We start from the raw sequence: 15554 nt of genomic DNA, 5'->3' as shown, positions 1-15554 counted from the left end.
GTTGGACATCCACTTCAGGTCCTGGGTCCAAATAAAATTTGATTTGATTTGATTACTTTTTAAAAACATTTCACTGTGATACATATTTTATCCAAACTTTAATCTTTCTGGGTGTCAGGAGGATAGAACAAGTCAACCCTAACCCAAGTCATCAGGCATTATCTGTCTGTATTCTAATGGCCTAATAGACCTGGAATCACACAGGGGTTCTCAGGTGTGAAATGTGGTTAGTTTCGTAGCTGTGATCACTGTATTTGGTTTGAACAAGCCAAATAAAAACATACACTTTGTCATTGTAATAATAATCATGCCTGTAATGGCTGAAAAAATAAGCAGCTCCTACGTAAAGTCAAAATTCATTTGCAGAAAACCTCCGAAATATGAGCATACTGTCCACACTATGAACACTTAAGGTGCAGTGAAGAAACAGTGATGGGTGCTTAACACCAGGAAACTGAGACACAGATGATAATTTAGGAGAGAGTGTTTGTGGAGATAGGGTTTGAATAAGCTGAAAGAACTATGTTAAATGATCAACCAAACATCAGATCACACAGTGTGTGCACAATATCAGAATGTTTTTCAGACTCCACAAATACACTTTACACATTGTTCCACTTTAATTTTGTTGACTCTGACCACAGCAGAGCACCACATCTTGTCTTTCCGCAAGGCTTGCTGGTGCACAGTGGAAGTGTAAGTCAATATTGGCTCAGTCTCCATAAGACTGCTGGACTGAGCTCGCACTGTATGCCAGTGTGGGAGTGAAAAGTGGCAGCAGGGTGAGAAGTCTCCTAAAAGCACCACACAAATCAGGAGAAAAAGGTACAGCTTTACTGCATCACAAAACGCACAAGCATCTCCTCCATCACACACACACCGCTGACTTGAGGACACAGCATTACACAAGTGCAGCAATAGGCACAAAACTCATAAATGGGGAGACCAGGGATGATTGTAACACCTCTTGTTTAAGCAGCACTAATTCAGTGGCTGTTCGTGCTAGATCCTTCAGACCTTGAAACATGGTACCCATATTTGTCTACTACAAATAAGACTCACTTGGATGACAACTACACAATCACAGATTATATGAGTTAATGCCAAATGCAAAGAGTTCTCTTGTTACAACCTAGAACCATTACTGGGGTGAGTTGGAACACAGGCTGGGGAAGCATCTCACAATAAGACATATTTGCTAAAATAACATCCACACTATCACATCCACACATACAATTTATGCAAAAATTGTATTGAATAATAAAGAATGATCAGTTTTGAATAAAGTGAACAGTTTCATAGGAATAAAAACACTTTAGGTTAGGCTTGGGGTTAGGCGTGTAGTGGTTGGGGGAAGGGTTAGGGTAAGTCTCTAGGAAATTAATGTAAGCCAGTGTCAAGACCTGCAAAGTGGCAATTACAATGATGTGTGTGAGGAGGTGTCTGTATTTCAGAATGTCCACGTGTAACATAAAGGTTCATTGTCACATATGTGACAGAGCACTGCCCCCTGCGGTTGTGGGCCCTCAACTGACAAAGTACTTCCTCCCATTCTTCTTTTGACCTTGGGTTTGCAGTGTTCCTGCACACAATGCAAAAATTCACATCACCAGAGAATCAAAAGAATCAGCTTTATTGGCCAGGTGTGTCAGTCACATGAGGAATTTGACTCTGGTACAGTGGCTCTCAATGTGCATGTACATATCCCCATGCAAGGCAACAGCAAGGAGAAAGTAAACAGTAAACAATGCAGACAGACAAAGGAATGTTCACTGAAATGAGATCAATAGGAATAAAAGTACTTAAAACAGAGACCTGTATGGATCTGTATAATTTGTACAATGTATATTTACAGGTATTGCACTGAGGGTTATTGTCCAGTCATACTGTCGTGGGTCAAGTGTTCATCAGAGTGACAGCCTGGGGGAAGAAACTGTCCTTGTGCATGCTTGTCTTGGTGTACAGTGACCTGTGACACTGTCCAGAGAGGAGGAGTTCAAACAGATTGTGTGCAGGGTGTGAAGGGTCTGCAGAAATCTTCTCTGCCCCCCATCTGACCCATGAGGTGTACAGGTCCTCCATGGAGGGCAGGCTAGCATCTTCTTAGCATGGGCCTGTGGTTTTAAATAGACAGCAACCAGGATGAAGCTTGAAATTTCTTGGGGAGAATAAAAAGGTTTGCAATTGATAAAAAGAGTCTCTAAGCCTGTGTTACATGTCCTGTAGCACCGTGACACCTGTGCACCAACATTTATTTATGTAGAGACAGATTCCCCCTCCTCTTGTTTTCCCAGACAGCTCCGTTATGCGATCCATTCTGTACACCTGGTAGCCTAGTACTTAGATTGCGCTGACCTTCGATGGAGCTGCTGACCCATGTGTCCATGAATCATAAAGCAGCAGAAGTGTGCAAAGTTAGTCCTACTGACAAAAAGGATTTCATCCATCTTGTTGACCAGGGAGCGGATATTTCCTAGGTGGATAGACGGGAGTGGAGTCCGTGTCCCTCTCTGGCGTAGCCTCACCAAGGCATCTGCAGGCTTGCCACGTCGGCATTTTTTCCAGGTCCTGTAGATGGCAGCTGCGCCTCCGATCAGAATGTCCATACAGTACACAAAAATCAGAGAAACGTTGTTTGGTGTGAGTTAACAGTTCTTCTCTGGTAAAAGTAATCCAGGATGGGTTGCAAAAGACCGAGAAAACAAAGAAAAAGAACTAACAAAGAGCACAAGTAACCAAGGCTGCCATCAACGTTGGCGCCATCTTGATATCTCAGGTGTCAGAATCTATTGGCCACTGGGCTTCAACCATCTCCACCCCAAGCAGTCACTACATAGCTAACAGTTTTAGCATGTGGGTTTGAACTTAGCAGGAATTTAAAGCATCCATTTAAACTATAGAAACTACTGCTTAGCTTTAATAAGTCAAGACATTGTATCTACAATACAGTGAAAACTAAGGAAAATTAATCTTGGAAAAAGTTAACTTTTTTTATCTGAAAAAATAAACTTAGAAAAAATCAACTGGACTAGGTTTCTAGGTTGAAGACATTTCACCTCTCATCCAAGAGACTTCATCAGTTCCGCCTGATTGGCGTTGAGCCGGAGATATTTATCTGCCTTGGTGGTGTTTCAGTCCTTCGAAGGCCAACAAAGTCCCTTAACGACTGAGTTGTTATAGCCCAGTATCGGTGAGTGTCGTTACCTGTCTTTGAAGCCTCCCCTGTCAACCGACGCCTATTGTCCAGGTGGGAACCTCTCCAGCCTTACAGCAGTTCTTTCTAACATTACAGAAATAAGACATTAACAGACATGCAACTTGTGTTTTATTAAATTTACTTTTAAGTCTCATTGAGTAGTGGAAACATCACTCCCTTTCAAGTAGTTCCAAGGTCGGTAAATCCAACCAGGAGTTGCTGCCTCTTTCCATGACCACATACAGTCCAAAAGTAGTGAAATTAATTCCAACAGGTAGCGTAGCACCGACAGTAACATCATGGGTCGTTAATCCACTTGTTAACTGGCAATACACCACATGTGGCAGACACACTGGCCTCAAGCAGTCAAAACAAACAGGTACTGTGCTCCGGGGGAATCCAACATTGATGAGCTGATCATTCACCGCCTCAGGTTGCTTCACAGGTCAGCTGCTCGAAGTTTAGACCCAGTCAGGTAAAAGAGTGAGACCCTGTACAGGAACATTCCTGACATGCAGTAACCTCAGGCCCTGTATTTTTCTCCACATCCTCTGGTCACAGTGCAGCAGGAGGAGCGAAATCATATCCACAAAACTGTGGGCAGTCAAAAAATTTTGCTTTTACAATGGCACCTGTGGATGTGTTTTTTTAATAAGCTTTATTGAAAATACACATAACAAACAAGGAAATATAATGTTTTGCTAGTATGGTGGGGGCACTGGTGGAAGTCTGACAAGCTTACATGAACACGCCTGGAGATGATGGCCATTTAAGGAAATCTATAAACTATCATGTAATACTTTATATTGGTAGAAAAAAGTCTTGCGAGTGAGACTCTGGGAGACGTGTAAACTGAGCTGCTTCTGCATAGAAATACTAGAACATATGTTCACTTCATTTTTTGGAGCTTTAGGTCATGTCTAAGATGATAATTCACAACTTCTGTAACATTGTAGATAAGTCAGAAAACAAAGAAAAGCATGGCATTGGCTCTTTAAGGGCTTTAAGCAGATTATTTCTGCATGTAACAACTGAGGTCTTATTTTCATAGTGTTGGTCATGATGTGTACTCATCAAGTTAACTACTTGACATGTGGGAATGCAGTGACTTTGCTTATAAGAAGCCAGAAACATGAGCAGTCAGATGATTTAAATTTGATGCCTTAATCATATTTGAGGTAGGCAAACTTATTTATTAAACAAAAGAAAAATGTTACACTCAGGTGGGAAGAAGTTACTGTTTTGAAAGTTGCACATTAATCTTTGTCCTTGGCTATACCAGGTCAAGACAAACAAATTCAGTCATTGACCAGACTTAGTTTTGTATATGTATGGTATGTTATTCCTATGGTGCTGTCATTTGTAATCTCTGATGTCATCATCTTTTTTGTGATGATCCAAGGTATAGACCTGAAATGATGATTAATTTATTGATCAGCAGAAAAATAACCAGCAATTATGCTATTAATCAGTTATTGTTGTGAGTCTTTTTTAAGCAAATGCTAAACGTTTGCCGATTCTGACTTGTCAAATGACAATAGTTGCTGTTTTTCTCAGTTCTCTACACCAATTCACTCAATAATGGGCTGTAGTTGTTGGTCTGACAAAACACCCTGGCCTTCGAGAAGCTGGACTGAGTATTTTCTCACACTTTGTGAATGAATCAATTAATCAAAAAATCTGCAGATTAATTCATAATGAAAATCATTGCTTGTAGCCCAAAGTTTCTTCTGTTGTTTGATCCCTACTGCTAAAAATGCTTATCTGCTGTACATGTTTTTGTTAGAATATAATGTTTATCTATTGTCTATAATTTGATCTTTCCATTGTACTCAGACATTGACAAGTACATAAAAAGTCATGTCAGTGGGAGTGATGGTTAAAACTAAAATTAAAACCCAATTAACCAGAAATTTCCTTTAAAACTCTGTGGTTTTGGCATCACATTAAACAGAAATTAACCTTTAAAATAACCAGTTTAACGATTAACTACACAAACACCAAAGTGCCACAGTGTGTGTCCAGTCTGTGATAGCAGTTCAAAGTGAATACACACACACAGTGTAATATTAAACGATATGTAGTCAGACATTAGATTGGTGCAGTATGTCAGCAGTATTACAAACCTCTTGAGCAGATGTCATGCAAGCTGGAATTTCTTCAAACCACAGGCATGTCCTGAGACGTCCCCCACCCTACCAACTAGTTTTGTGTTCATGGCATGTACAGTAAGTCTTTGTGTCTTGGTTTTAAACTTCAGTCTATAACTGAAGCTATACCTGGCTACTTGTTTCAACAAACTTTACAGAAGAATCAGTGTAGACTAATCAGAAGCTGAAACTCAGTTAGTGGTTTTGCTTTTTTCCACTTCACACTGTCACTACAGGGGTGTAGGTTTGGTTTGAGAAATGGAGTGAGCCAACCAGCCACTGTACAAAAATAGTATTCCCCACATTTATATCAAACAGACAAATAATATGTTATGGTAAAATTGGTTATCATGCACCCAGACGAGCATTATAGTGCAGCCTCAGAGGGAAAACCGGGGACACAGAAGTGGGATTTTGCATCAGTTCCTCTTCGAGGATTTTGTCAGTGTGTCAGTACTTTCAAAAGCAGGAACTACCAAGTTTGCATCAAAATGTCAAAGCTTATTACTTTGAATATGTTTTTTGTTAATCGGTACAGGTGAATGACCGTCTGGACAGGTACTGCTGTGGTTTCACACCTGAGCCAACAGAAGTCTGTGTAGAGAACCGGCTGCATGCCAAGTGTGGCAACCCCAAGGACCTGCTGCTGGTTCACATCCTGGTATGTAACACAAACAGGACTATCATTTCAGCTTCACAGAGGGTAAACCTAGATAGTCTTCCTTTTTTTAATATTTATGTTATGTCCTGAAACACTGACTTTAGGATGTTTTATTTGCAGTAATAGTGGATACAAAAATAACTTATTATTCTCAGCCAAAGGTTAAACTAACTAATCAGTACTTTGATTGCTCTGTTGTAAAAAATAAAAAAAAAAAAAAAAAAGAAAACTTTTCCCCTGCCAAATTCTTGTTTAATTTGGAAGCTTTAAATATAACTGTTTTCTGTCTGTGTCAAATCATTATTAGTTTGGTGAAGAAATGAAAACTATGTCATGGACTCCACAGACGTCTGAAGGTGTCCTCTGGTATCTGGCACCAAGATGTCAGCAGCAGATCCTTTAAATCCTGTAAGTTGCATGGTGGAGCCTTCATGGATTGGACTTGTTTGTAGTAGGGTGCATTGTCCTACTAAGGGAGGCCACTGCCATGAAGGGGAGTCTGCAGCAGTGTTTAGGTTGGTGGTACGTGTCAAAGTAACATCCACATGAATGGCAGGAAACAAGGTTTCCCAGCAGAGCATTGCCCAAAGCATCATACTACCTCTGCTCGCTTGCCTTGTTCCTATAGTGCATACTGGTGCCATCTCTTCCCCAGGCAAGCAACATGGGCACTCTGAGTGGTCTGCAGCTATGCAACCCCATATGTAGCAAGTTGCACTGCACTGTGCGTTCTGACTTTCTGAATTAAAGGTCTTCCAGAACCACTTACCTGCTGAAACCTCACTGTTTATGGTTATTTGTGTCACAGGTGACAATATTCTTATCATCTTATTCCATGTTGATCATGTCTAATGTTCAAACCAAGGTGAGTCAGCATGAACAGTACCAGGACCCTGAAAAGCCAGCCATCATTAGGTTTGTTATTTATAACCATGCTTTTCCTACTGTGACATGCTGTGGGCTATAAATCTCTGCAGGCTCATAACTAGAAGCAATGGTTTTAGCATTACACAGTGTCTGATCCATGGTTCATAAAAACAAAACATTGATTTGTGCAGCGTTAATGTACAAAGCTTAAGTACATCAACATGACTCAGTCTAAAATCAAAACTAAACTCCATAAAATCTAAGTGGGTCATTAAACCATGCATTGTCAGAAAGTGATGGCCTAATAATATTTTCAGTCTGCCACAAACACTCAGTTTCACACTAGTATCGCAGTAGGAAGTGAAGTTTCAGGGTGTTGTCTCCTCCTCTCTCTCTCTACATACAGTAGTGTGTTAGCAGCAAGCTGGCAGCTAATGATGTGACAACAACTGAATTCATTCTTTCATATGAGTGTCCTCAACAGTTGTCCTCTGCCCCACCACTCTTTTTTAAGAAACGGCTGTATACTACGACAGAAGTTGTTCTAGCAATGTACTGTACATCTACCACAGTGTGGCTATGGCAGCACAACATACTGTAAATGGCACAATCTTAACTAAACAAGCCACTTTGATTCAAGGCACACAAAGTTGTTGGTTTTTTTTTGTTATTTGCCTTAAGGATACTGTATGTTACAATGTGAACTACTGATAATGTGTTAATTTTAGCACATAAAATTTGTGTACATATATGGCGAGTGTGATTTATTAATTCATGCAGACATTTTTCCTCAATCACTAAACAAAATGGCAATAAACCTTTTTTAATATTTAAACCATTTAATTCTTCTCCTTATTCTTCTATTGAGTTCAGTAAAACTAAATAAAAAGATAACAGCATGTGTATATAAAAAAAATAGTGGTCATGTGTCACCTCTGTGTGTGTTCAGGTGAGAAAGGCAGATCCCTCCAGGCTGGTGTTCATTGACAACGCCGGCAGACCACAACAGTCCACTGGCAACCTCAACTTCAGGCTGGTTGAAGGTGTTAAAGAGTGAGTACAAATCAGTGTTTTAAGGCAGGAGGATACAAACTGGAGGCATATTTCGCTTCCTTCTGGCACCTGCATCACTGCTCAGAAACTCATTTTGGCTCACAGCAGGCAGAAACACTGGTGTTAAGGAACGAATTCAGAAGAAAATAAAACACATCTAACAACATACTGTGTTTCCCTGGTCAGCAGCTTTCTAATCAGCAGCACTGAACCCTCCACTGGAAGCTTGTCATGGATTTGTTACAATATCTGTCTGATTAGATTAGTGGTCATTCATTTGGCTTGTTATTCCATGTTGAATGCATGAGGCCTGATAGAAATTACCTTTTGTCTGTCACTTAGGATTACTGGGGTCCCTGATATAATAGTAGCTAGGCTTCAGTACTCTTGCTGATGCGGCCCGGGTTTGAGTCCAGGTTGCATCAAGAAGGGCATCCGGTGTAAAACAAATGCCAAATGTCATGTGAATTGTCAGTGTGACGGTTCGCTGTGGCGATCCCTAATGGGAAAAAGCCGAAACTGACATTCATTCATCTTAAGCCTCTGAAACTGAATGGAACCAGAATGTTAATGTCTTGTATTTTTTATCATGACTGAATAGTTGGCAATGGAAAACTGATTGGCATTGAAGAGTTACTCCTTTTAATTGTTTATTGGGGTCCATTTACTGAGTATGAACTTTGTTCTAGTTTAAACTTTTGTTTAGATTTGATATGTTGCTTGCTGTTGACTTGAAGATGAGCCATTTACTTTTTCTGCACATGATGGAAGGAATCATTTACTGTGCAGGCAGAATGTCTAAGTCATGAAAAGAACATGCAGTCAGTCAACAGAGCTTAGAGTCTGGTACGTGCTACACTAATGATCGGCAGAAGCTAAAGATTATGTGGAGTAAAACTCCAACAGAATATTTAGCTGTTTATATCTCTTCATGTTTGGATGCAGGAATGAATAAATTACATTTGAATGAGTTCAGCAATTATGCTGCAATTTGTTTCCAGTGTTATGCCAAAATGTTCCAAATGTGTTCCAAACTTTCTACAGCACTGGGCTGAGCCTCTGACTGGCTTCTTCCCATATATACTAAAGTACAGTGTTTAGAGCCAAAAAACTGACAAAGAAAACTTGATTTCTCTAAAACAAAGTTTAATCATTACAAGTGAGACCGATAACATCCACCTCTAGTAGTGGTACATTTTCCAGGAGACTCCTGCCTTTTGTTGGGTACACTTTCCATGGTGAATATTACTAGATAACTCCACCACTGTCAGGAAATGAGATGCAACAAGGGTCCTGGGGATGCTGCATTTTAGTCAGTGTCTTTACCCCTGTGAGCCCATAAACCTAGAAGGTTGTTGTGTGGAGATTTAAAACAAAGAGAGCTTGACCTGTCCAGTCACTGCAAACAGTGAGTGTGTTCACTGCATTAGTTAGTTTCAGAAAGTTACAAAAATTGTTGTGTTGTTGGAAAATGTAGGGGGAAGGGGGTTCAGCCACTGTTAAATCTTAGTATGTTTTCTCTAGACTAAAAACCAGTCAGTGAGACTACAATACATCATATCTAATGCTGTTTGTCTTGTCAGATTTCCAGAGAAAGCGGTGTCACTGCTCCAGTCAGGCTGTCTGGAGAGTCTTCTTCTGCACTCCCTTTACACAGACAGGGAATTCTGGACCAGCCAAGGTGGGGCCAATGGACTCAGGCCTCTCATTCACATGGTGGAGCAGAGAGGAAAGATTCTCCTCCAGCATATCATGAACAAAAAGCTCAAGCTCATGAGGGACCTGTGACTGAGCCAATCCCACTAAAGTGGATTAGAAATGAAACAGCCTTCACGCTCAAGATGGCATTTCTTCAGTGTCATAAAGAGAGATCATCCAGCAGCAAAGGAGGCTCTGAGCATACAAACATTTGACAAAATTAAAGAGTAACTACACCCTAAACCATTGTCACATAGAGTTTTGTTGACATATAGTATGATATTGATACAGGTAAATTCATAGTCTATTCATGAAAACAGCTTCTGTCTGCTTGGCTGAAGGTTCAGTTCAGCTGAATCCTCCAGCTCCTCTCTAACCATGACATATTATGCAAGACTCCCCAGTCTACTAACAATAGCAATAGCAAGCCTGATAGAAGCCATCAAGTGTCTCTGTATGAATGAGAGTTACTCCACAGCAGAGCCAGAAAACACTTCACATCCGCCTACCGAAACTCTGTTGGACTCACAGCTTAACAAGATATTTAAAGTTGATAAACAGCAGCATTAATCATGATAAACAGCAGAACTATGTGCTGACACTCCCCCACAGACACACACACTGGGGAGTCTTTTGTATAGCACAGCTAGCTTAGCTGCAACACAGGTACCCACACAGTGACTCTCTCAAAGCATAACTGTAGTCAGAGTTCCACCGGGCTGCCTGTGTCCACAGCAAAGACAGAGAAAGTCCCAGTTCCCTTAATTGCAGCCATGTTTCCATCACTTGTGTTTTTCCCACATAAGATGTGAAGAAAAGATGCAAGGACAAAATGCAAGGAAGGGGGAATCAAGGAAACATTTTCAGAGACATGAGACATCCTTTCCTTCAAAGTATCTAATCACACACTGATTTCTGATAATGGGGTGTGTCGCTTCATAAGAGATTGCCACAAAGGATGCTCTCCTCTGTCCTCTCTCACAGTTTCTCCAGGCAGCCTCCTCACTTCTCAGAACAGGAATATGAGCTTTGGGACATCCTTCAAAATGGCGAATTGGAATGACTTCCAGGTTGTGCGAGGATCGAGAAGCAGGGAATGAACAAATAAGGGAACAAGAGAATGGTGAGTCCGACAGCAGCTTCTCATGGCTGTTAACTCTGACTCAGGATCACACCTCCTACATTTGTTGCTCCCCCATCTTCTGTTAAGAGGCATCTAGCAGAATGTGATGGTGTCATCACCCTTTAAGTGACTCAGCTAATTCAGGAGCACATCAGACAAATCTGGATATCAAAAAACATCCTTTAATTATTGATTACCAAAAAATACATTACCCACAATGCAAACTTCAGGGTCCATGGATCAATTTATTACACTTTTAAAACCCAACAATGGTGACACTGTACCTAAATGTCCAACTGAAATAACAGTAATCATCTGTTGTAGCATTCAGAAACAACATCTGTGTCTGTGTACTGTACATGTCTGACTTACAGCTGAGCCAGCAGGAGCACCAAGACACAATCTGAACAACGTTATGCTGTTACCTGTAGTGTGCAGGCCAGGGATGAGGAGGATTTCTGACTGAACATTGAAACTGACTTTGTTTTAGATTTGAAGGTGGTGGTTACTGCTTGATTTTATAATTAAATGTTTTGATTTCATAATCTGACTGGTCAGTGGAAAATCAAAAACTATGAAATATTAAATTATTCTTTTGGGCATACATATTGTTTTGTTTGTTTGTTTTTGTTTTCAAAAGAGAAGATTCAGTTTTCCACTGAGGTGCTCCTTGTAATGTTATTTAGTAATGCTTTATCAGTTTTAATTTATTACTGAGCGTTGTCGCCTCACAGCAAGAAGGTTCTGGGTTTGAGCCCCAGTCGACACAGTGCCTTTCTGTGTGGAGTCTGCATGTTCTCCCTATGCCTGTGTGGGTTCTCTCCAGGTACTGTGGCTTCCTCCCACAGTCCAAAGACATGCAGCTTAAGTTTACTGGTGACTTTAAATTGCCTTTAGGGGTGAGTGTGAGTGTGTGTGGTCGTCTGTCTCCAAGTGACAGCGCTGTGACAGACTGGTGACCTGTCCAGGGTTCACCCTGCCTCTCACCCATTGTCAGCTGCAATTGGCTCCAACCCCCCACAACCCTCTTCAGGATAGACGGTATAGATAAGGGATGGATGGACTCTATCCATCTATCCATCCATTGGCTCCAGCCCAGTCAAGTGATTGAAACATTACCATCTTACTATTTAAGAACTTATCTTTAACAGTGAATTCAATTTAGCCAGTTATTGTTCATGCTGCGTGGAATATGATTCTGCTGCACAAACAAACAAACATAAACCTCAAGGTGTCTCAGTGCATTTGCTCAGTTGGACTGACATAAATATACATAGACTGGTGGGCAGCACGGTGGCGTGGTAGGCAGTGCCATTGCCTCACAGCGAGAAGGTTCCAGGTTCATGACCTTTCTGTGTGGAATTTGCATGTTCTCCTGGTGCTTGCATGGGTTCTCTCTGGGTACTCCGGCTTCCTCCCACTGTCCAAAGACATGCGGCTTAGGTTGATTGGTGACTCTAAATTGTGTGTGTTCATTTGCGTGTTGGCCCTCCCTGTGATGGACCGACAACCTGTAGCCTGCCTTTCGCCTGATTCCGGCTGGGATTGGCTCCAGCAACCCTGTTCGGGACTAAGTGGTATAGAAGATGAGATAAATAGGCTGTTGTGTCCACAGCAACTCATTCATGCTAATCATTGGATCATCTATATCAGATTAAATGCCCCTATAGCTCTGTGTCTTCATATGGGAAGCTTGGCACTCCACATATATTCATGATTTCATTCAGCCTTCAAATCTCCCCTCTCAGAAGACACATGAGACAAAATATTCACACACTCCTCCACAACAGCCGAGTGCTGATGTTTCTATGCAGTTTAGAAGGTGCAAACATGTATTTTCTGTTTTAATATTTTACAGTGCTAAAAGAGGATCAAGCAACTGATTTGGTCTGTTTTTATGAAATACGCTTTCTGCTTTTAATCAAGAGATTAAAAATGGCTGCCAGCAAATCGCTTCTGGACTGAATCCTAGAGGGTATACAGATGCAAAAGATTTTTTAAGAAAGGGATCAAAATTGGGAGCTGATGCTTTAATGTCTGAGCAACAGTTCTTTAAAACCGAACTGTCGCAAACATTTTTTTAGTACTGTACGTGGGTCTTGTGAAAAGCGCAGATGATACAATGACTTGAAGCGTGCTTTATGCCTTGCCAGCTCTGAAATAAAATTCCAGTCATATTGGTGGTTCAATGGATTAATGACATTTTCTATGGCTCTTTTATCACTGAATAAATTGCTCTAATGAGATATGGTTCACATATCTGATCTTCTCTTTATCCTCACTGGATCTCTCTTAAGTTCAGTGTTTTGCTTCTTAATCATGTGTCAAACCATCAACAATGTGCTGGCAACCACTGGCTTTGTATAGCACAGTTTTAGCACATTAAGGGAATTATTAACATACTTATTGCATTCATACATAAAGCCTCCATACTGCTGAAGGACACTGGTTCAGATCAGTGTGAAATTTGTGTTCACACAATTTAAATAGCAGAAAAGTTTATCAAACTAGCATTGGAACCATTGTTTTGTATCCAGAACTGTCACTCTAACTTTGGCACAAATGTATGTTTTTAGTGTTTTGTAAATGATATATATTTTTCATGGTGGTGAAGAGTTGTATAATGCAGTCAACTCCAGTACCAGTGACATTAGCTCCTGCAGCTTTTTCCTGGTATGGTTGCCATGGTCACTCAGCAAACCAGAGCGGTAAGGTGAAAAAGTCCAACTATCATGAGCTCACATGGCATGACTGCAGCAGCTGTCTGTTTTTGAGCTACTGGTACAGAGTGATTTAAAAAAAAACTAAAGTAGTTCTTAAAATATCAGTTGATATAACTGTGGTGTCATCTCCTCTAGGAGATATATTAGCACTGTGCATTCAGTATCAGTACTGTGTGAACTGGCTACCCAGGGAGCTCAATTTGTCTTATGTGGTTTGCACACTCACGTCTCCTCCTTTCAAAACCCAGGAGTGTAGGTGTCATCACATTTAAACTAATGCATCTCAGAGGTCAGTTTTGTCTGATATATGGCACAGTGTGTACTGCTGCAAGAACACATTAGCCTTGTGTCTGTTTGCAGTTATTTCCATTAAATGAATGCATGCCTCCCAAGCAAAGCTAATGTGTGCATAGTTGTGCATGTGTGTGAGAGAGAGAGAGAGAAGGAAAGAGAGCATGGAGCACACAGAGAGACAGCAAATACAACAGCTAGTCACCCATGACTCATCTATAATAGCTATCATCATAGAGCAGCATGGTGAAGGTCATTATCTAGTGCAGAACAAGAAGAATGGTCTGTTACAAGAGGCAGAGGCGAGCCACAGGTCTGCTGTTGCTACCTGGAGGCTGTGATGTGAATCACAGGCCTGCTCCCTGGTAAAATGAGTCCAGGCGGGTACAGTAATGTGGATATTTTCCCTCACTTGTTAGGATCTCAACTGTTACATTGGCTTTATTTTTATCCAAATTGACTTCTAAGTACACGAGTGCACACTCTGCTGTATAAACCAGAGTCTGGATACACTCTATCCATTGACTTGTACAGTATAGGGCCATGTACTGATTTCTACTTTCTCACGCATAACGCACACACTCTGCCTTTCTATAAATGATTTTTATGCATCAAACTGCTGAGCATTATGGTGATGCAATACACAGTTAGAAAATTTGGAAACTCGGATATATTACCCACACACTAGAAAATAATGTGTTATTCACAACAGTTATGATCGTCTCATTTGTAACATAAGCACCAAATAAGAAAATGTTAGCAAATCTGGGGTCTTTACCTTCAGTCTTGCTGTTATCCAAAGAGACATCAAAATCCAAAACATGTGGTCTTGATAGCATGACACAGTAAATAAACTGGTAAAAATGGTGAGAGCTGTGTCAGCTGTGTTTAATGTAGACGTTGAAGACTTGGACTCGGGTAATGGGGACTTGACTCAAACTTGAGGTTTAGTGACTCGACTACAACACTACTAAGTAGTACATACAGACATGTACTGTACATGTACTTACTTTGGTCAGTTAAATAACATGAAAATAAAAAGTGGAGAAAAATAGGGCATTGTAGCACACTAGCTAATAGAGAGAAAACACAAATCATGGATGTATTGAAAGAGATGAATAGTGGACTTCAACATTGTCACTCATTTGCTAAAATGAAAATTGTTTATAAAAAAAAAAACTTCTCCCACATTACTGTCTTAGTATTGTCAGCAAAGCTGTAAATACGGGTCCCGGAGTGAACCAGGATACAGAGGAATCAGGGAGGAGAGGCAAGAAGTAGGCCTCAGTGCTCTCCGCAGCCTGTGTAGGGGGTGTCAGTAAGGCTGTAAATATGGGCTTCAAAGAGCACCGAGATACAGAGAAGGCTGAGGAGAAAGAAGAAGTTCCAGGGGAGGTTGGAGAGGACAAAGGAATTATTATTAAAATGCTGTGGCAGAATGCTTAAAAAAGTTAAGCTTTTAATAAGTAAAGATAATCATAAAATGATTTATGTGTGTGTTTACTGAAATATTCATTAGTATATGTGTAAGAATTAAATGTGAAATAATTGTATTAAAAGAATGGGGAAAGGTGATTTTACATCTAACAGAGTGAAAGGTACAGAATCACACAAGAGGAAGTAGACATACATCCCTGAAATGAGGAACTGCAGAAGTGTGTGTATGTGACACAGAGACACACAACATACTGGGGAAGTAAAATGATGGTTTTAAGCACAAAAGTAAAGATCTGACTGATAATTGTTTGATCAATGTCTAATCAATGATAATCCATGTTTAGTCAAAGTAAAG

General features: G+C 40.5%; 1 protein-coding gene across 4 annotated transcripts in view; it reads left to right on the top strand.

Annotated features, from left to right (window-relative positions):
- The window catches only part of gask1a (golgi associated kinase 1A), a 62644-nt gene extending 51229 nt beyond the window's left edge, over positions 1-11415 (top strand). Inside the window, exons 4-8 of one of the 4 annotated variants that reach the window (XM_020611601.1) lie at positions 5885-6007; positions 7824-7927; positions 9511-9608; positions 10610-10748; positions 11123-11415. In XM_020611601.1, coding sequence (XP_020467257.1) covers positions 5885-6007; positions 7824-7927; positions 9511-9608; positions 10610-10725 — 441 coding nt within the window. In that variant the 3' untranslated portion in view covers positions 10726-10748; positions 11123-11415. Of the gene's footprint in view, positions 1-5884; positions 6008-6314; positions 7928-9510; positions 9609-10609 lie in introns of those variants that run through there. The other 3 variants (XM_020611600.1, XM_020611603.1, XM_020611602.1) reach the window with 3 other exon arrangements.
- Positions 11416-15554: the final 4139 nt, after the last annotated feature.

This window comes from Monopterus albus, unplaced genomic scaffold (genome assembly GCF_001952655.1).
Source record: "Monopterus albus unplaced genomic scaffold, M_albus_1.0 scaffold116.1, whole genome shotgun sequence".
Lineage (NCBI taxonomy): Eukaryota > Metazoa > Chordata > Actinopteri > Synbranchiformes > Synbranchidae > Monopterus > Monopterus albus.
Note: the sequence above shows the minus strand (reverse complement) of the source record. Positions and strands in the feature narration are given on the sequence as shown.